Source organism: Cherax quadricarinatus, unplaced genomic scaffold, assembly GCF_038502225.1.
Source record: "Cherax quadricarinatus isolate ZL_2023a unplaced genomic scaffold, ASM3850222v1 Contig35, whole genome shotgun sequence".
Taxonomy (NCBI): domain Eukaryota; kingdom Metazoa; phylum Arthropoda; class Malacostraca; order Decapoda; family Parastacidae; genus Cherax; species Cherax quadricarinatus.
The window spans coordinates 88839-110741 of NW_027195061.1; the positions used below are offsets into that span (position 1 = coordinate 88839).

Consider the following 21903-nt stretch of genomic DNA (forward strand, 5'->3'; position numbering starts at 1 on the left):
TGGCCTCCAGTGTCGTCAGGCCGATTTCCCTCAACCTTTCTTCATAGGACAATCCCCGTAGCTCTGGGACTAGTCTTGTTGCAAACCTTTGCACTTTCTCTAATTTCTTGACGTGCTTGACTAGGTGTGGATTCCAAACTGGTGCTGCATACTCCAGTATGGGCCTGACGTAGATGGTATACAGAGTCTTAAACGAATCCTTACTGAGGTATCGGAACGCTATCCGTAGGTTTGCCAGGCGCCCGTATGCTGCAGCAGTTATCTGATTGATGTGCGCCTCAGGAGATATGCTCGGTGTTATACTCACCCCCAGATCTTTTTCCTTGAGTGAGGTTTGCAGACTCTGGCCATCTAAACTATATTGTGTCTGCGGTCTTCTTTGCCCTTCCCCAATCTTCATGACTTTGCATTTGGCGGGGTTAAACTCAATGAGCCAGTTGCTGGACCAGGCTTGTAGCCTGTCCAGGTCTCTTTGTAGTCCTGCCTGATCCTCATCCGATTTGATTCTTCTCATTAACTTCACATCGTCCGCAAACAAGGACACTTCTGAGTCTATCCCTTCCGTTATGTCATTCACATATACCAAGAACAGCACAGGTCCTAGGACTGACCCCTGTGGAACCCCACTTGTCACAGGCACCCACTTTGACACCTCATCACGTACCATGACTCGTTGTTGCCTCCCTGTAAGGTATTCTCTTATCCATTGCAGTGCCTTTCCTGTTATGTGTGCCTGATCCTCTAGCTTTTGCAGTAACCTCCTGTGAGGAACTGTGTCAAAGGCCTTCTTGCAGTCCAAGAAGATGCAATCAACCCACCCCTCTCTCTCTTGTTTTACTTCTGTTATTTTATCATAAAACTCCAGAAGGTTTGTGACACAGGATTTGCCTTCCGTGAATCCGTGCTGGCTGGCATTTATACTCCTGTTCCGTTCCAGGTGCTCCACCACTCTCCTCCTGATAATCTTCTCCATAATTTTGCATACTATACACGTCAATGACACAGGTCTATAGTTTAGTGCCTCTTTTCTGTCTCCTTTTTTGAAAATGGGAACTACATTTGCCGTCTTCCATACCTCAGGTAGTTGCCCAGTTTCCAGGGATGTGTTGAAGATTGTGGTAAGTGGTACGCACAACATATCTGCTCCCTCTCTAAGGACCCACGGAGAGATGTTGTCCGGTCCCATTGCCTTTGAGGTATCGATGTCCCTTAGCAGTTTATTCACCTCCTCCTCATCTGTATGTATGTCGTCCAACACTTGTTGGTGTATTCCTTGTTGGTGTCCCCATCTGGTCTGTCCCCCCAGAGTCCTTCCTGTCTCTACTGTAAATACTTCCTTAAATCTCGTGTTGAGCTCCTCACATACCTCTTGATCGTTTCTTGTGAGTTCTCCACCTTCTTTCCTCAGCCTTATCACCTGGTCTTTGACTGTTGTCTTCCTCCTAATGTGGCTATACAGTGTGTGTGTGTGTGTGTGTGTGTGTGTGTGTACTCACCTAGTTGTACTCACCTAGTTGAGGTTGCAGGGGTCGAATCCGAGCTCCTGGCCCCGCCTCTTCACTGATCGCTACTAGGTCACTCTCCCTGAGCCGTGAGCTTTATCATACCTCTGCTTAAAGCTATGTGTGGATCCTGCCTCCACTACATCGCTTCCCAAACTATTCCACTTACTGACTACTCTGTGGCTGAAGAAATACTTCCTAACATCCCTGTGATTCATCTGTGTCTTCAGCTTCCAACTGTGTCCCCTTGTTACTGTGTCCAATCTCTGGAACATCCTGTCTTTGTCCACCTTGTCAATTCCTCTCAGTATTTTGTATGTCGTTATCATGTCCCCCCTATCTCTCCTGTCCTCCAGTGTCGTCAGGTTGATTTCCCTTAACCTCTCCTCGTAGGACATACCTCTTAGCTCTGGGACTAGTCTTGTTGCAAACCTTTGCACTTTCTCTAGTTTCTTCACGTGCTTGGCTAGGTGTGGGTTCCAAACTGGTGCCGCATACTCCAATATGGGCCTAACGTACATGGTGTACAGGGTCCTGAATGATTCCTTATTAAGATGTCGGAATGCTGTTCTGAGGTTTGCCAGGCGCCCATATGCTGCAGCAGTTATTTGGTTGATGTGCGCTTCAGGAGATGTGCCTGGTGTTATACTCACCCCAAGATCTTTTTCCTTGAGTGAGGTTTGTAGTCTCTGGCCCCCTAAACTGTACTCCATCTGCGGTCTTCTTTGCCCTTCCCCAATCTTCATGACTTTGCACTTGGTGGGATTGAACTCCAGGAGCCAATTGCTGGACCAGGTCTGCAGCCTGTCCAGATCCCTTTGTAGTTCTGCCTGGTCTTCGATCGAGTGAATTCTTCTCATCAACTTCACGTCATCTGCAAACAGGGACACCTCAGAGTCTATTCCTTCCGTCATGTCGTTCACAAATACCAGAAACAGCCCTGGTCCTAGGACTGACCCCTGCGGGACCCCGCTGGTCACAGGTGCCCACTCTGACACCTCGCCACGTACCATGACTCGCTGCTGTCTTCCTGACAAGTATTCCCTGATCCATTGTAGTGCCTTCCCTGTTATCCCTGCTTGGTCCTCCAGTTTTTGCACCAATCTCTTGTGTGGAACTGTGTCAAACGCCTTCTTACAGTCCAAGAAAATGCAATCCACCCACCCCTCTCTCTCTTGTCTTACTGCTGTCACCATGTCATAGAACTCCAGTAGGTTTGTGACACAGGATTTCCCGTCCCTGAAATCATGTTGGCTGCTGTTGATGAGATCGTTCCTTTCTAGGTGTTCCACCACTCTTCTCTTGATAATCTTCTCCATGATTTTGCATACTATACATGTCAGTGACACTGGTCTGTAGTTTAATGCTTCATGTCTGTCTCCTTTTTTAAAGACTGGGACTACATTTGCTGTCTTCCATGCCTCAGGCAATCTCCCTGTTTCGATAGATATATTGAATATTGTTGTTAGGGGTACACATAGCACCTCTGCTCCCTCTCTCAATACCCATGGGGAGATGTTATCTGGCCCCATTGCCTTTGAGGTATCTAGCTCACTCAGAAGCCTCTTCACTTCTTCCTCGGTTGTGTGCACTGTGTCCAGCACTTGGTGGTGTGCCCCACCTCTCCGTCTTTCTGGAGTCCCTTCTGTCTCCTCTGTGAACACTTCTTTGAATCTCTTGTTGAGTTCTTCACATACTTCACGGTCATTTCTTGTTGTCTCTCCTCCTTCCTTCCTTAGCCTGATTACCCGGTCCTTGACTGTTGTTTTCCTCCTGATGTGGCTGTACAACAGTTTTGGGTCAGATTTGGCTTTCGCTGCTATGTCATTTTCATATTGTCTTTGGGCCTCCCTTCTTATCTGTGCATATTCGTTTCTGGCTCTACGACTGGTCTCCTTATTCTCCTGGGTCCTTTGCCTTCTATATTTCTTTCATTCCCTAGCACACTTGGTTTTTGCCTCCCTGCACCTTTGGGTAAACCATGGGCTCATCCTGGCTTTTTCATTATTCCTGTTACCCTTGGGTACAAACCTCTCCTCAGCCTCCTTTCATTTTGTTGCTACATATTCCATCATCTCATTAACTGGCTTCCCTGCCAGTTCTCTGTCCCACTGAACCCCGTTCAGGTAGTTCCTCATTCCTGTGTAGTCCCCTTTCTTGTAGTTTGGCTTCATTCGTCCTGGCCTTCCTGCTTCTCCCTCCACTTGTAGCTCTACTGTGTATTCGAAGCTTAAAACCACATGGTCACTGGCCCCAAGGGGTCTTTCGTATGTGATGTCCTCGATATCTGCACTACTCTAGGTGAATACTAAGTCCAGCCTTGCTGGTTCATCCTCTCCTCTCTCTCTTGTAGTGTCCCTTACGTGTTGGCACATGAAGTTTTCCAGTACCACCTCCATCATCTTAGCCCTCCATGTATCTTGGCCCCCATGTGGGTCCAAGTTCTCCCAATCGATCTCCTTGTGGTTAAAGTCACCCATGATCAGGAGCTTTGCCCTGCATGCATGAGCTCTTCTGGCCACTTTAGCCAGTGTATCAACCATCGCTCTATTGCTCTCGTCGTACTCTTGCCTTGACCTCCTGCTGTTCTGTGGTGGGTTATACATCACTGCTATTACCACCTTGGGACCTCCAGAGTGAAGTGTTCCCGCTATGTAATCACTTTCTTCTCCGCTGTCTCCTCTCTCCAGCTCATCAAAATTCCAGCGATTTTTGATCAGCAACACCACTCCTCCACCCCCCCTGTTCCCTCTGTCTTTCCTCAGGATTTGGTATCCCGTTGGAAAGATGTCATCTGTTATCATACCTGTAAGCTTGGTTTCTGTGAGAGCTATGATGTCCGGTGATGCTTCTTTGACTCTTTCATGCCACTCCTCCCACTTATTTGTTATTCCATCAGCGTTGTGTGTGTGTGTGTGTGTGTGTGTGTGTGTGTGCGTTTGTGTGTGTGTGTGAATGTGTGTGTGTGTGTGACTCAACAATCAATATTTGCACCAATAACTCATTACAGTTGTGACCGGGTGTGGAAGTGTGAATTGCTCATTACTCTATAATTTGTTCATGATTGTAGCCATGTATAAACATAAATAACCATTCTTACAGGATTCATTATCTTTGTAACTTGTGAGCTCATTACTTTTGTACCTAGTTCAGCTATCAAAACTTTGGGGACCCAGTCCCTGCACCCATTATGTACCTCTGTAATCTGTAAATACCTTTGTAATTTGTCATGATTGTGACTAGACCTACCTGGAGTTCATTACCTTTGTAAATTGTGAGTTCATTACCTTTGTAAATTGTGAGTTCATTACCTCTGTAACTTGCTCAGCTATCAAAACTTTGGAGTCCAGTCCCTGGACCAATTATGTACCTCTGTAATCTTTTGACTACCGCCCACAGGATGGGTATGGGGTGCATAATAAACATATTAAACTAAACCCACCCCTCTCTCTCTCTTGTCTTACTGCTGTCACCATGTCATAGAACTCCAGTAGGTTTGTGACACAGGATTTCCCATCCCTGAAACCATGTTGGCTGCTGTTGATGAGATCATTCCTTTCTAGGTGTTCCACCGCTCTTCTGATAATCTTCTCCATGACTTTGCATACTATACGTTGGTGTTAGTGTACTGGTGTGGGTCACATCCTGGGTGTTAGTGGACTGGTATGGGTCACATCCTGGGTGTTAGTGGATTGGTGTGGGTCGCATCCTGGGTGTTAGTGGACTGGTATGGGTCGCATCCTGGGTGTTAGTGGACTGGTGTGGGTCACATCCTGGGTGTTAGTGGACTGGTGTGGGTCACATCCTGGGACAAAACTGACCTAATTTGCAGGAAATGTTCAGAATAACAAGTGAGTTTCTATATAGTAGTATGTCATTGATGTCAGCTATGGTTTGTATATCTTGTACATGTGTACTTGTATACCTTGTACATGTACTTGTATACCTTGTACATGTACTTGTATACCTTGTACATGTACTAGTATACCTTGTACATGTACTTGTATACCTTGTACATGTACTTGTATACCTTGTACATGTACTTGTATACCTTGTACATGTACTTGTATACCTTGTACATGTACTAGTATACCTTGTACATGTACTAGTATACCTTGTACATGTACTAGTATACCTTGTACATGTACTAGTATACCTTGTACATGTACTTGTATACCTTGTACATGTACTTGTATACCTTATACATGTAGTAAATATATACTGTATTATTATAATAACATATATCTTCCAGTCAGTGAACTGGGACTGAAAAAATGACAGTAAACTCACCCAAGAAAATGCCTTAAAGACACTATATTAACCCAAACAGAAGATCAGAGATTAGCTTTTCCAATCATGCACTTCCTGGGGCAAGATTGTTTGTGTAGTGCACACCCACTGAACATACTTATTCTCTAAGGTGTAGAGCAAAATGTACTGCTCATAGCATATTTGAGTGCTCTATGATTAATTAAAATGTTGAACTATGTGAGTGAAACTGATCTCAGTGATGTAGATCTTTGTGAGTGGCAGTGAAAGGGTTAATACTTGTCCAGTATAATTAATTATATTTAACACAGGCAGCATCACATCTGGTTCCACTGACAGTCAACCTCAGGCAACACCACGTCATCTCACTGTTTGATACGCAACAGCAGGCAACATCACTCTAGTTCCACTGTTGACCACTGAGGAAATTCAAATACCACTCACAGCACATAAATGATGGTAAGGATAATTCTTGTGTATTCATTTGTGGTGTTCTCATGTGTCTGTAGAGTTGAGCTCTTGCACTTGGGACTCCACATTTGCTCATATATATAATCTAGTAGGACCCCAGTATCCCCGGGGATACATTCCAAGACCTGCTGCAGACACCACAACCTCAGACAATAGCGAACCCTGTATACAAGTCTTTTTTTTTTCCTTTTGTTTGTTTACGTATTTATGTATATTGCTGAGTTTTGGAGATGTGTAAGGATGGAGGCTGGAAGCAACGAGGTGATGTGATGGTGACCATGTGGATGGCAGTATTGGTAGCCCAGTGTGGGTGGTAGTGTGGATGATGGGTGACTAACTGGGTGAGTGTGCAGCTGGTATGGGCAGTAATTAGGGCAGCTGTTGGGGGGTTGTCTAGCAGTGGATTGTGTAATAATTCGCACTGTGGCTTTTTGTTGTGTTATTATTGGTGTTAGGTGGTTTGTCATTATGGAACCCCTGGCACAAATATGGGTAGATCAGTGAATAGTATAGTGTAAGTAGTGGTGTTTGTGGTACATAGTAACATATAGTGTAAGTAGTGGTGTTTGTGGTACATAGTAACATATAGTGTAAGTAGTGGTGTTTGTGGTACATAGTAACATATAGTGTAAGTAGTGGTGTTTGTGGTACATAGTAACATATAGTGTAAGTAGTGGTGTTTGTGGTACATAGTAACATATAGTGTAAGTAGTGGTGTTTGTGGTACATAGTAACATATAGTGTAAGTAGTGGTGTTTGTGGTACATAGTAACATATAGTGTAAGTAGTGGTGTTTGTGGTACATAGTAACATATAGTGTAAGTAGTGGTGTTTGTGGTACATAGTAACATATAGTGTAAGTAGTGGTGTTTGTGGTACATAGTAACATATAGTGTAAGTAGTGGTGTTTGTGGTACATAGTAACATATAGTGTAAGTAGTGGTGTTTGTGGTACATAGTAACATATAGTGTAAGTAGTGGTGTTTGTGGTACATAGTAACATATAGTGTAAGTAGTGGTGTTTGTGGTACATAGTAACATATAGTGTAAGTAGTGGTGTTTGTGGTACATAGTAACATATAGTGTAAGTAGTGGTGTTTGTGGTACATAGTAACATATAGTGTAAGTAGTGGTGTTTGTGGTACATAGTAACATATAGTGTAAGTAGTGGTGTTTGTGGTACATAGTAACATATAGTGTAAGTAGTGGTGTTTGTGGTACATAGTAACATATAGTGTAAGTAGTGGTGTTTGTGGTACATAGTAACATATAGTGTAAGTAGTGGTGTTTGTGGTACATAGTAACATATAGTGTAAGTAGTGGTGTTTGTGGTACATAGTAACATATAGTGTAAGTAGTGGTGTTTGTGGTACATAGTAACATATAGTGTAAGTAGTGGTGTTTGTGGTACATAGTAACATATAGTGTAAGTAGTGGTGTTTGTGGTACATAGTAACATATAGTGTAAGTAGTGGTGTTTGTGGTACATAGTAACATATAGTGTAAGTAGTGGTGTTTGTGGTACATAGTAACATATAGTGTAAGTAGTGGTGTTTGTGGTACATAGTAACATATAGTGTAAGTAGTGGTGTTTGTGGTACATAGTAACATATAGTGTAAGTAGTGGTGTTTGTGGTACATAGTAACATATAGTGTAAGTAGTGGTGTTTGTGGTACATAGTAACATATAGTGTAAGTAGTGGTGTTTGTGGTACATAGTAACATATAGTGTAAGTAGTGGTGTTTGTGGTACATAGTAACATATAGTGTAAGTAGTGGTGTTTGTGGTACATAGTAACATATAGTGTAAGTAGTGGTGTTTGTGGTACATAGTAACATATAGTGTAAGTAGTGGTGTTTGTGGTACATAGTAACATATAGTGTAAGTAGTGGTGTTTGTGGTACATAGTAACATATAGTGTAAGTAGTGGTGTTTGTGGTACATAGTAACATATAGTGTAAGTAGTGGTGTTTGTGGTACATAGTAACATATAGTGTAAGTAGTGGTGTTTGTGGTACATAGTAACATATAGTGTAAGTAGTGGTGTTTGTGGTACATAGTAACATATCTTTGAGAGGATGACAGCTGTTTTAGAAACTTTTTTTTGTTATGTGTTGGATATGGGTGTTGAATTTTAGGTTGTTACCAAGGTGCAGACCAGGAATTTTCCCTCATTATGTTTAGCAATAAGGATGTTGTTAAGCATATTTAGTTGGTCCTCACTTGCTCTACTCCCAAACATAATGTACAAGGTTTTGTCTTTATTTAGTGTAAGTTTATTGACGGTCAACCAGGTTGCTGTGTTTGCGAGTTCTTCGTTAGCAATTGTGTTGAGTGAGGCTAAATTTGGGCGAGAGATGACAAAAGTTGTGTTGTCAGCAAAGAGAATAGGTGTAAGATGTTGTGATACTCTTGGAAGATCACTGAATGTTACCCTGTGGTACACCAGTGTCCAGGGGTCTTGTTGAGGATAAATTCTAGCGCCTTCAAATCTAGTGAGAGAAAGCTTGTAGGCCTACATATGAAAGAATGGGTCTATGTGATCAGTGTGCACAGTATAAAAAAATTCTTGCAGCACACAGTGCATAATGAGAAAAAAAACTCCGACTCTGTTTTTCGTTTAAAACAGCGACTTTGCAGTGTATTTTTGTATGCTATTTATTGTTGTATTCTAGTTTTCTTGGTCTCATTTTATAGAATGGAAGACATATTACAGAAATTGAGATGATTTTGACTGATTTTACAATGAAAAGTACCTTGAAATTGAGCTCAAAGTAGCAGAAATGTTCGATTTTTACCAAAGTTCAAAAGTAAACAAATCATGCCAATACACGTCAACTGGTGAGTCTAATATTCTTTCACAAGTGCGCTGATATTATTTATACCATTTCTACACTAATGCAGTAGTCTGTATAACAGTAAATCTTCTATTTTTTGTGAGAATAAAAATTCAAAGTGGAAAGCAAGAGAAATGTAACGGAGGCCTGGGGACGTGACTAATGAAGAGAGGATATGTTATTTTAGTGTCAGAAATATGTCTTGTTTATTCTGGACCCTATTTGGAAATTGGCATCTTTTGAAATTTGTGTGAAATTGGCAAAATTGCCAATTTCTGACCACGTTATTGGATAGTTGAAATCAGTAAATTGGTGATTTCTTGTACTCATTCTATAGAAAAAATGAAGTTTTAGCTAAATAGTTATGATTTTTGTTGCCTGGTATATTGGAATTAGCCAAATATAGGGCTCAAAATGGGCGAAATCGTTGATGCGTAAACATTGTCGAGACCGCTAACTTCGCGATAGCATAATTCCATAAGTTTTTCATCAAATTTTATACTTTTGGTGTCATTATGATCGGGAAAAGATTCTCTATCATTTCACAAGAATTTTTTTTTTTTCAAAAAATTTCTGACCCTGAGAACAGGTTTAGGAGAGGGCCTGCCGACCCTGAAAGGGTTAAACCTATCAAACCAGCCCCTACTTGACTTAACCCCTTAATTGTCCTTTACTTGCCCAGTGCTCCAAATATTTTGATTTTTTTTTTAATGAAGAGGACATTTTTTTTACATAATGTCAAGAAAAAACAAAAAAAACTAGTCAGTAATTATGAGATAGCAAAGTCGGCACTTATCACTCAGCTGATGCATTGCTGATATACCTTTTTTTCTCATTTTTTTTTTAATTTGTATAATTTTTATGTTCTGATAATGACAATTTGTAGTAGTTCTTGTGATTTCATAGTTAATCTTTGTTCTGACACTAATATTAGGTACTGAAATAGTACTCAAATAGTCACAAACACAATGACAGATGAACATTTTCACCTACCTTAGTCACGTACTGTCTAGAAATACAGTGGTACCTTGAGCTACAAACTTAATTCATTCCAGAAGGCTGTTTGAATGCCAATACTGAACGAATTTGTTCCCATAAGGAATAAGGTAAATTAGATTAGTCTGTTTCAGACCCCCAAAAATACACTTACAAAAGCACTTACAAAAATACACTTACAAAAGCACTTACAAAAGTACACTTACATAACTGTTAGAGTTGGAAGCTGTTCAAAACTCGAAGTACCACTGTATATGCATAGTATTTATAGGTCCCAGCAATGTTTTGGATACAAATTAATATATAATAATTATTATTATTATAATAAAAAAGAAGCGCTAAGCCACAAGGGCTATACAGCGCTGCAGGGTAGGGAAGGAAGCGAGGGTACTGGATGGCAGAAGGGAGGAGGGATGATCAGTAGGTTACAGAAAACAGCGGGGCAGGGGGTAGTGCGGGGGTAGAGGGTAGCAAGAGATTGAGGTAGAAAGGGCTGAAGGTATCATCTGAGTTTATGGAGTAAGTCAGTTGTTGTCAAAAAGTCAATGAGAGAGTCTGGATGAAAGGTAGGTCCATCAGCGAGAAGGTAAGGTAAATAGAGAGCAGCGGAGCAAAGACGACGTTGGAGGTAAATTCTGTGTGCTCATTGATAAAGTGGACAGTCTAACAGAATGTGGCTGACCGATAATGGAACCTGACAATTCTCACAGAGAGGAGCAGGCGCCTCTCCATGAGATATCCATGAGTAAGACGAGTATGGCCAATGCGAAGGCGGGAGAGAGTAGTCTCCCAACCTCGACACTGGTGACAAGAAGACGGCCAGTAACCTATAATCGGTTTAATAGAACAAAGTTTGTTGTTGAGCAGAGCAGACCAACATTGTTGCCAATGGGTGTGAAGGTGGGAAGCTATTACAGCAAAATAGTCTGGAAATGGAACACCTCTATATGAAATTGGTAGGTCATGTACTGCTGACCGTGCAGCAGTGTCTGCCTGTTCATTGCCCTGTATGTCAACATGACCAAGGACCCAACAAAAAACAATATCTTTATGTTTGGTAAAGATATAGCGTAGCCAAGTTGGATACGGAGAACTAGGGGTGAGGTGTATCAAATTTCCGTATAGCCTGTAAAGCACTAAGGGAGTCTGAGACAACCACAAATGATGACACAGGCATAGATGCAATATGAATAAGTGCTGCAAGAATGGCATACAATTCTGCAGTAAAAATGCTAGCCGAAGATAGTAAATGCCCTAGCGCAGTGCTGTCCGGAAACACTGCTGCGAATCCGATGCCGTCAGAAGATTTAGAGCCATCTGTGTACACGGCAATGGCATGAAACTGAGAGTGGAAGTGGTCAAGAAAAAGAGAGCGGTAAGCCACCATAGGCAGTTGGGCTTTCCAGCAAGGGAGTGAGAAAGAACAGACCCGAACAGCTGGAACTTCCCAGGGAGGTAGGGAAAAGTGAGATGCTACATGAACATATAAAGGCAGTAACTGAAGGGAAGACAAGAGCGAATGTAGGCTAAGAGAGAAGGGATGGAGCAAACAGGGACAGCGAACAAATAAAGAATGTCTACTTACATCAGTGACCATTCTATAAATGGAAGGATTGCAGAGATCGTGAGAGCGCACATAGTAGCGAAGGCAATGGGCATCATGGCAATCAGACAAGGATGGAACATTCGCTTCTGCATAGAGGCTCTCAACAGGGGAAGAGCGAAAAGCACCAAGGCATACACATAATCCTTGGTGATGGATAGGGTTAAGGCTAGAGAGAGTAGCAGGAGAGGCCGCTGAATAGATCTGGTCACCATAATCGAGTTTCGATAAAATGAAGGCTGAATGTAAGCGAAGGAGAGTTTGACGATCAGCTCCCCAGGAAAGATGAGCAAGGGTCTTAAGAAGGTTCAGCCGGCTGTGACAAGTTGCCTTTAGAGAGGTAATGTTGTGTTTCCAGGATAACCTATGGTCAAAGAGAAGACCTAGAAACCTGACTGTATCATGTTCAGGGATACGAGAGCCATAGAGGTAAAAAGGATGACAGGGTGTCTACTGAAAGTAATTTGGTGAGTTTTGGTACTGGAAAATTTAAACCCATGCATGGTGGCCTAACTGGAAACACAGTCGACCGCATGCTGGAGAGAAACTGCAATAAGATGACAGACAGCTCCTGCACAAGCAATAGCGAAGTCATCAACATAGAGTGATGACCAAATATTGGATGGAAGAACAGAGGCCAAATCATTATAGCAAGGAGAAGTGTTGTGCTCAGAACACATCCCTGAGGGACACCTTCAGCTTGGACAAAGTCCGGGGAGAGCACATTATTGACTCGAACACAGAAATGTCTGTCAGTTAAAAAGTTCATAAGGAAAGATGGTATATTGCCTCGGAGGTCTAAGGAGTGGGCTTGGGCCAAAATATTATACCTCCAAGTTGTGTCATATGCCTTCTCAAGGTCAAAAAATATGGCAATAACTGAGTGGTTATTTGCAAAGGCATTGCAAACATATGTATCCAAATGTAGTAAGGGGTCTATGGTAGAATGGCCCTTACGAAAGCCATATTGACGAGTGGAGAGACTGTTGTGTGTCTCTAAATACCACATTAAACGTCTATTTACCAGACGTTCCATCACTTTGCAAACTGCACTGGTAAGAGCGATGGGATGATAGTTTACCTGGAGTGAGTTCCGGGGGTCAACGCCCCCGCGGCCCGGTCTGTGACCAGGCCTCCTGGTGGATCAGTGCCTGATCAACCAGGCTGTTGCTGCTGGCTGCATGCAAACCAACGAACGAGCCACAGCCCGGCTGATCAGGAACTGACTTTAGGTGCTTGTCCAGTGCCAGCTTGAAGACTGCCAGGGGTCTGTTGGTAATCCCCCTTATGTGTGCTGGGAGGCAGTTGAACAGTCTCGGGCCCCTGACACTTATTGTATGGTCTCTTAACGTGCTAGTGACATCCCTGCTTTTCATTGGGGGGATGGTGCATCGTCTGCCAAGTCTTTTGCTTTCGTAGTGAGTGATTTTCGTGTGCAAGTTCGGTACTAGTCCCTCTAGGATTTTCCAGGTGTATATAATCACGTATCTCTCCCTCCTGCGTTCCAGGGAATACAGGTTTAGGAACCTCAAGCGCTCCCAGTAATTGAGGTGTTTTATCTCCGTTATAGTGGGAGGCTTCATGTCCTGTAGTACCCGGTTTGCAGAAAGGGAGAACAATAGCAGATTTCCACAGCTGTGGAAGAACGCCTTGTGACCCAATAAGATTGAAAAGGCGTAATAGGACTGCAAGGGCTGACTGATGTAAATGTTGTAACATATGAATATGAATGTTGTCGGGCCCAGCTGCCAATGATCGGCAAGCTGAGAGCGTTGCCTCCAGTTCCTGAAGTGTAAAAGGCACATTATACTGTTCTTCTCTGAGAGAAGAAAAGTGCATGGGTGCTAACTCTCTGGCAGACTTTGAGGAAAGAAACGAGGGGCAGAGATGGAGCCCCAGAGAAATACAGACCAGATGATTGCCAATTTCAATGGCAACATCTAGAGGGTTTGCTATATCAACACCGGCAACCCGCAGAACAGGAGCCGGGTCAGGAGAATATTTACCACTCAGTTTCCGTACTTTTTTCCAGACTGCACTCATAGAGGAAGCAGAGGTGATGTTGGAGACATAATCTCGCCAGCAAGTGCATTTAGCGTCACGGATGACACGGTGAGCGAACGCACGCTTCTGCTTAAAATCAAGAAGTCTCTCAGTGGTTCTATTATACTGGTACCTGCCCCATGCAGCGCGTTTCAAACGTACTGCACAAGCACAAGCAGGAGACCACCAAGGCATGATTTTCTGAGAATGCCTGCTTGAGGTTTGGGGGTATAGAATGAGAAGCTGTGGTTATAACTGAGGACGAGAAGAGGTGTAAAAGTTCATCAATGGAGGACGAAGAAGGAACCTCACTAAAAACAGTTAGCTGTGAGTAAAGGTCCCAATTTGCTCAATCAAATTCCCAGCATGGGTTACGAAGAGCTGGTGAAGATGAAGGGGAAGTAAGAATGATTGGAAAATGATCGCTGTCATGTAAATCTGGGAAAACAGACCAAGTGAAGTCTAGTGTGGCAGAGGAAGAGCAGACTGAGAGATCGATGCAAGAGAGAGTATGAGTCCGAGGATCAAAATGGGTGTGAGTACCTGTATTTAAAACATGGTGGGGGTGGGATGCAAGAAAAGCCTCTAGCTGAATGCCATGGGAATCACAGTGAGACCCCCCAGAGGAAATGATGGGCATTAAAATCGCCAAGTAGCAGAAGTGGTGGTGGTAATGACGAAACAAGAAAGGCAACATCTGGGATAGATAATGCCCGAGAAGGAGAGAGATATAAAGAACAGAGCGTATACCACCTATGTAAGTGGATACGGGCTGCTGTGTAATGCAGCGAAGTATGAACAAATAGCTGATGGTACAGAATATCAGTGCGTAGAAGAAGGGCACTTTCATTAAAGGTCCCATCAGGAAAAGGATCCGAAGAATACAATAAATTATAGCCTGAGATGGGAGAGATAACAGCAGAGTGTAATTTTGGTTCTTGTAAGCAAACACCAACAGGGGAAAATTGGGAAAGCAACGTCTGAAGCTCACCCCAATTACCCCTGAGGCCGCGTATATTCCACTGTAAATAGGCCACGATTGGCAATGATAAAGATACTAGAAATCCGCAGGTAAGGGTACCTATGGACTAGAGGAGTTAGAAAAGTCCACATGCGGTGGCAGTGGAAAACGTTCAAGCAGCGAAGGAACGGTGTGCTGTGAAGAAAGGAGTTGCACAGATGGAGAAGAGGAAAGAGAAGGAACAGAGGGTGGATCAGTGTCCATTGATGGTTTGGTCTCTGCAATATATTCTGAAATAGCGTCAAGTGTTTCGGAGTTCAGAGACATCGTAAGGGAGACAATATTGGAGATGGAAGGAGGAGGAGTTTCAGTAAAGATCGTAACTGTATTGGACTGTACCAAGGTAGGGGGGGGCGAAAGGGTGGAGGGAACTGGAGCAGTGTGGGAGGGGACAGAAGAGGCAGAAACCTGGGAGGTGGCATGAGAGGAAGAAACTTGGGAGGGGACAGGGGAGGAAGGCACAGTATGAGGAGGAGGTGGAACCTCCACACTTGTAACAGAGCCAGTGAAAGGGAAAGACCCAGATCTCTGACCGGGAAGGTAAAATGTGGAGATGGATGAAGGGAAGGAAGGGTTAAAGATTTTTTGGACTTTGAGAAGTAGAGGTACGATTGGGAGGAGGTGTCGTACGAGGTCTTGTCGATACCGGGGTTTGTGAGGGAGAACATGAAGTGAGAACAGACTGAGGTGTTGAAGTAGGGACGTCTGAGCCCAGGACAGCAAAAGAATTAGGTACAGGAATGACTATGGGACTGGCAACCGCAGAGAAGGCTGCAGAAGATGGGACCCCAGAAGTGGGGGGACGTTTTGAAATATGAGAATAAGAAACACGGGGTAGTCTCCCTTTGAAGCGGAGATGAGAAACTGCCATAGCATAAGGGAGACCTTCTGCCTCTTTGAGGCAACGAATTTCCTACTCATTTAAGTACACCTGTCAACGACGAGAGTACGAAGGGTGAGTCTCATGACAATTAAGGCAAGAGGGAGGTCGACTGCAAGACATATTAGAATGATCATCAGCACCACAGACTGGGCATTCGGCTATAGATCTGCAATATTTTGCTGGGTGGCCAAATTGCCAGCAATTTCTACACTGCTGCAGTGTAGGGATCATCTTTCGAACTTGTAACTGATGTCCTGCTACATAAACAGAGGATGGGAGTTCACGGCTGTCAAAAGTTAAACGAGCCACATTGCAAGGGTATTGTCTTCACCCGCGGGCAGGAAGAACATAAGTGTCTACCTTGAGAATTGGAAGGTCTTGGAGTTCCAGCTGTTCAAAAATGTCATTGTCACATGTCTGGAAATGCTGTTGGACTATGGTATGGGGCAGAATAACTGTACCACTACAAGAATTGAGGGAATGATCTTTTTTGATAGTGATAGGAATAGTATCAATATGTGAAAGAAGAGAAAGATCATGAGCTTGGGTAGAATTCTGGACTGTTATGATGTGCATACCACTCTTAAGAGCATGAAAGGAAATATCTCTACCAACATGGCATAGGAGCGCTTCGCTAATACTATGGTCGGAAAGATAGGCAGTAGAAGAAGTCAGTCTTAAAGTAAAGAATTTGGTCCATTGTGCAGTCCGAAACTGAGTGTGGAGAGGGAGTGCATGACATGTCGGTCTTTTCCGAGTAGAATGGGAAGGTAACGAAGTAACATCAGGAGATTGTTGTTGACGTTTAGATGTGGGACCAGAGTTGGTCCGACGTGAGACGGGCTGGCAATTCGAAAATCGCCGCACCATAGAGGGAGAGGCCAGAAGCATAGTCAAAGGAGAGCGGAGGTCAATAAGGGCCCCGGGGGTAGTGGGGTCATGGATTTGGGACTCCATGGTTAGGTTAATTCTTTCTTTTTGTTTTTAAGAAAAAAAAAAGAAAGAAGAAAAGAAAAGAAAAATAAAAAAAAGAATAAAAAAAGGGGGGACCAGGGAGGGATAGTTCCTAGGAGGAATGAAAGGGCCAAAAATCTCTCTCTGTGCCCAAGAGGACCTCAGCACCGCAAGTAGTGCAGATGCAGCATGGAACCTGTGCCATACACTACCCTTCATGCCAGTAAACCAGCAATCCGGGATAGCAACCTCACATCTGCCGAGCTACCTCAGTGGACAAAAGAGAGGGCGGCTGGATATCCGCCACAAAGCATACCTCCTTCGGCCACCACCCCTGGAATCCAAAAGGTGGTTTCCAGGGATACACCTGTCGCTCGAAAGACACCCAAAGCCACCCTGCGGGATACTGGAGAGAGATCTGGACATCCCCAGGCGATCCAGATTCCACGGCAAACTATGCCACCACCAAGAACCTCAGCAGAATGGGATGGACCCCGGTACCCTTTTCCCTACCTAGGAACTAGCACGCCTGTGGGAAAAAATCCCAAAGGCCAAAAAGAGGAAGGGCAAAAGGGAGGGGTGGGGAGGAGGAGGAGGAAAGGAAAAAGGAGAGGATGGGATAGGGATGGTGGGATTGGGGGGTAATTAGGTTTGGTCTGAGGAAGGAGACCGACAGGTCTAATTCCTCAGACAAAGAGCCTCTTCACCACGCCAAGGAGCCCCCCTTGAAGAGATATATAATTATAATAATAATGAAAATAATGATAACATGTTCCCTTGAAGCATGATGTAAGAGTGTGACTCTTCTTATCACTACACTGCTTACAGTGGTGATATCTGATGAGCATCGTCTTGTCTTATCACCCCACTAATGACAGTGGTGATATTTGGTTGTTACACATAAACATGTCTGTCTGTCTGTATTTGTCTAGCTCTCTGTGTCTGTCTAGCTCTCTGTCTGTCTGTCTGTCTGCCTGTGTGTTTCTGTCTGCTTGTCTCTCTTGTCTCAGAGTTGTTCATGAACCAACTAGTATTACACACGATCACTATCTACAAGCACAGTACAGCACTTTGTCTGGAATTTTTTGGGTAATCCTTGGTAATTTATACTATGTATAATTGTATTTATGTATGTGTTCCTGTGAGACAGAGACAGAGGTAGACACAAAGAGATAGACAGACAGATACAGACAGACAGAAGGAGATAGAGACAGCCAATCAGCCAGCCAGGTGGCCAGCCAGGTGGCCAGCCAGGTGGCCAGCCAGCCGCTGGCTAGCCAGCTGACGAGCCAGCCTGCCGAAATTACACATTCCAGAATTGTTTCTTTTTACTTAGCCTGGAGTTTACCTGGAGAGAGTTCCGGGGGTCAACGCCCCTGCGGCCCGGTCTGTGACCAGGCCTCCTGGTGGATCAGAGCCTGATCAACCAGGCTGTTACTGCTGGCTGCACGCAAACCAATGTACGAGCCACAGCCCGGCTGATCAGGAACCGACTTTAGGTGCTTGTCCAGTGCCAGCTTGAAGACTGCCAGGGGTCTGTTGGTAATCCCCCTTATGTGTGCGGGGAGGCAATTGAACACTCTCTGGCCCCTGACACTTATTGTATGGTCTCTTAACGTGCTAGTGACACCCCTGCTTTTCATTGGGGGGATGGTGCATCGTCTGCCAAGTCTTTTGCTTTCGTAGTGAGTGATTTTCGTGTGCAAGTTCGGTACTAGTCCCTCTAGGATTTTCCAGGGCATAGGTTATAGGACATTCTGGCAGGATGATGCTTTCCTCTTAAAAGGGGAGTGTTAATTCAGATTTCAAATTCATTTATTTCTTCACAAGTAGTACACTGAGATTATATTTTTACAATGATGGGTTGCAGTGCAAAGAGAGCCTCTATTATGCCTTGACATTATGAGCTGACTTAATTTAATGTCTTACTGGACATGACATCAGTGAATCCTTGGTATTTGCAGCGCTGCTTGCCTTAGCTGGCACTCAATTGAACTGGTGCTCCCACAAGATACTAAGTGGTCCCAGGTTTTTTAATACTGCACACACTGAGGGTTAAGACCCATTCTATGCTGACCAGGCATCTTAGGCCAATTGTGCCAAATTTGGAGGCAGTAAGAATAAAACGTATTATAATAAAAAGAAGCGCTAAACCACAAGGGCTATACAGCACTGCAGGGCAGGAAAGGATGTCAGGGTATCGGGTAGCAAGAGGGAGAGGGATGAGTAGTAGGTTATGGAGTACAGCAGGGCAGTGGACAGTGCAGCAGGGCAGTGGACAGTGCAGCAGGGGCAGTGGACAGTGCAGCAGGGGTAGAGAGTGAGGTAGAAAGACCTGAGGGGAGTGCTAAAGGTATCATTATCAGAGTTTGTGGAGTAAATCAGTTGTTGTCAAAAAGTCAATGAGAGAGTCATGATTAAAGGAGGATCCATCAGCAAGAAGGGAAGGTGAAGAAAGAGCAGCAGAGTGGAGATGACGTTGGAGATAAATTCTGCAATTCTGCTTGCTCGTTGATAGAGTGGGCAGTCCAACAGAATGTGGATAACAGATACTGGAACCTGACATTTTTCACAGAGAGGAACAGGGTGCCTCTCCATGATACCCGTAAGTAAGACAAGTGTGGCCGATGTGAAGATGGAAGAGAGTAGTCTCCCAACCTCGACATTGATGACAAGAAGACTGCCAGTAACCTATACATGTACTCTGTTTAATAGAATGAAGTTTGTTACAGAGCAGATCAGACCAACGTTGTTGCCAACTGGTGTGAAGGTGGGTAGCAATTACAGCAAAATAGTTGGTGAATGGAACACCTCTATATGAAACTGGGAGGTCATGTACTGCTGACCGTGCAGTAGTGTCTGCCTATTCACTGCCCTGTACGTCAACGTGACCAGGGACCCAACAAAAACAATATCTTTGTGCTTGGTAGAGATACAGCGTAACCAAAGTGGATACGGGAACTAGTGGGTGAGATGTATCAAATTTTCTAATAGCCTGTAAAGTACTAAGGGAGTCTGAAACAACCACAAATGGTGACACAGGCATAGATGCAATATGCATAAGTGAAGCAAGAATGGCATACAATTCAGCAGTAAAAATGCTAGCTGAGGATAGTAAATGCCCTCGTATGATGCTGTCCGGAAACACTGCTGCAAATCCGACACCATCAGAAGACTTAGAACCATCTGTGTACACAGCGATGGCATGTGAATGAGAGTGGAAGCGGTCAAGAAAAAGAGAGCAGGAAGCTACTGTAGGCAGTTGGGCTTTCACGCATGGCAGTGAGAAAGAACAGACACAAACAGCTGGAACTTCCCAGGGGGGTAGGGAAATTGAGATGCTACATGAACATAGATAGGTAGTAACTGAAGGGAAGACAAGAGCGAATGTAGGTGAAGAGAAAAGGGATGGAGTAAACAGGGGCAATGAACAAATAAAGAATGTCTACTAACATCAGTGACTATTCTATATATGGAAGGATTGCGGAGATCATGAGAGCGAACATAATAGCAAAGGCAATGAGCATCACAGCAATCAGACATGGATGGAATATTCACTTGTGCATAGAGAGACTCAACAGGTGAAAAGCGAAAAGCACTGAGGCATAAACGTAATCCTTGGTGATGGATGGGATTAAGGTTAGAGGGAGTAGCAGGAGAGGCTGCCAAATAGATCTAGTCACTATAATAGAGTTTCAATAAAATTAGGGCTGAATGTAGGTGAAGGAGAGTTCGACGATCAGCTCCCCATGTAAGATGAGCAAGAGTTTTAAGAAGGTTCAGCCGGCTGTGACAAGTTGCCTTCAGAGAGGTAATGCGAGGTTCCCAGGATAACCTACAGTCAAACAGAAGGCCTAGAAAGATGACCGTATCACGTTCTGGGATACGTGGGCCACAGAGGTACAATTGATGATCAGAGATGACAGAATGTCTAGTGAAAGTAATTTAGCGAGTTTTAGTACTGGAAAATTTAAACCCATGTGTGGTGGCCCAATTGGAAGCATGGTTGACCACATGTTGGAGAGAAACTGCAATGAGGTGACAGTCAGTGCCTGCACAAACTATGGCAAAGTCATCAACATAGAGTGATGACCAAATATTGGATGGAAGAGCAGAGGCCAAATCATTTATAGCAAGGAGAAAAAGTGTTGTGCTCAGAACACATCCCTGAGGGACACCTTCAGCTTGGACAAAGTCTGGGGAGAGCACATTATTGACTTGAACACAGAAATGTCTGTCAGTTAAAAAGTTCTTAAGGAAGGATAGTAGATTGCCTCGGAGGCCTAAGGAGTGGGCTTGGGCCAGAATATTATACCTACAAGTTGTGTCATATGCCTTCTCAAGGTCAAAAAATATGGCAATAACTGAGTGGTTATTCGCAAATGCATTACAAACATACATATCCAAGCATAGTAAGGGGTCAGTGGTAGAACTGCCCTTATGAAAGCCATATTGACTAGCAGAGAGACTGCTGTCGATTTACCAGGTGTTCCATCACCTTGCAAACTGCACTGGTAAGAGCAGCTTGAAAAGGAGAACAATGGCAGATTTCCACAGCTGGGGAAGAACTCCTTGTGACCAAATAAGATTAAAGAGTCATAAGAGGACTGCAAAGGTTTACTTATGTAAACATTGCAACATCCGAATGTGAATGCCGTCAGGCCCAGCTGCCGATGATAAGCAAGCTGAGAGTGCAGCCTCTAGTTCCAGAAGTGTAAAAGGCACATTATAAGATTCTTCTTTGAGAGAAGAAAAGTCTAAAGGGCACTAACTCTCTGGCAGACTTTGAGGATAGAAACAAGGGACATAGATGGAGCCCCTGAGAAATACTGACCAGGTGATTACCAATTTCAGTGGCAACATCAAGAAGGTTTGCTATATCAACACCGGCAACCCACAGAACAGGAGCCGGGTCAGGGGAGTATTTACCACTCAGTTTCTGTACTTTTTTCCAGACTGCACTCATAGAGGAAGCAGAGGTAATGGTGGAAACAAAATCTCGCAGGCAAGTGTGTTTAGCGTCACGGATGACACAGCAAGTGACTGCTCACTTCTGCTTGAAATCAAGAAGTCTCTCTGTGGTTCTATTGTACCAGTACCTGCCCAAGGCAGCGTGTTTCAAATATACTGCCCAAGCACAAACAGGACACCACCAAGGCACACACTTCTGAGAATGCCTGCCTGAGGTTTGGGGTATAGAATGAGAAGCTGCAGTTAAAACTGAGGTCGAGAAGTGTAAAAGCTCATCAGTGGAGGACAAAGAAGGAACCTCACTAAAAGCAGTTAGTTGTGAGTAAATGTCCCAATTTGCTTGATCAAATTG

The 21903-nt window shown here is 43.9% G+C and overlaps 1 protein-coding gene across 3 annotated transcripts in view; it reads left to right on the forward strand.

Annotated features, from left to right (window-relative positions):
• The window catches only part of LOC138850962 (uncharacterized), a 173520-nt gene that overhangs the window by 30074 nt on the left and 121543 nt on the right, over positions 1-21903 (forward strand). For all 3 annotated transcript variants that reach the window (XM_070079886.1, XM_070079887.1, XM_070079888.1), the window contains exon 2: positions 6083-6230. In XM_070079886.1, coding sequence (XP_069935987.1) covers positions 6225-6230 — 6 coding nt within the window. In that variant the 5' untranslated portion in view covers positions 6083-6224. The remainder of the gene's footprint in view (positions 1-6082; positions 6231-21903) is intronic.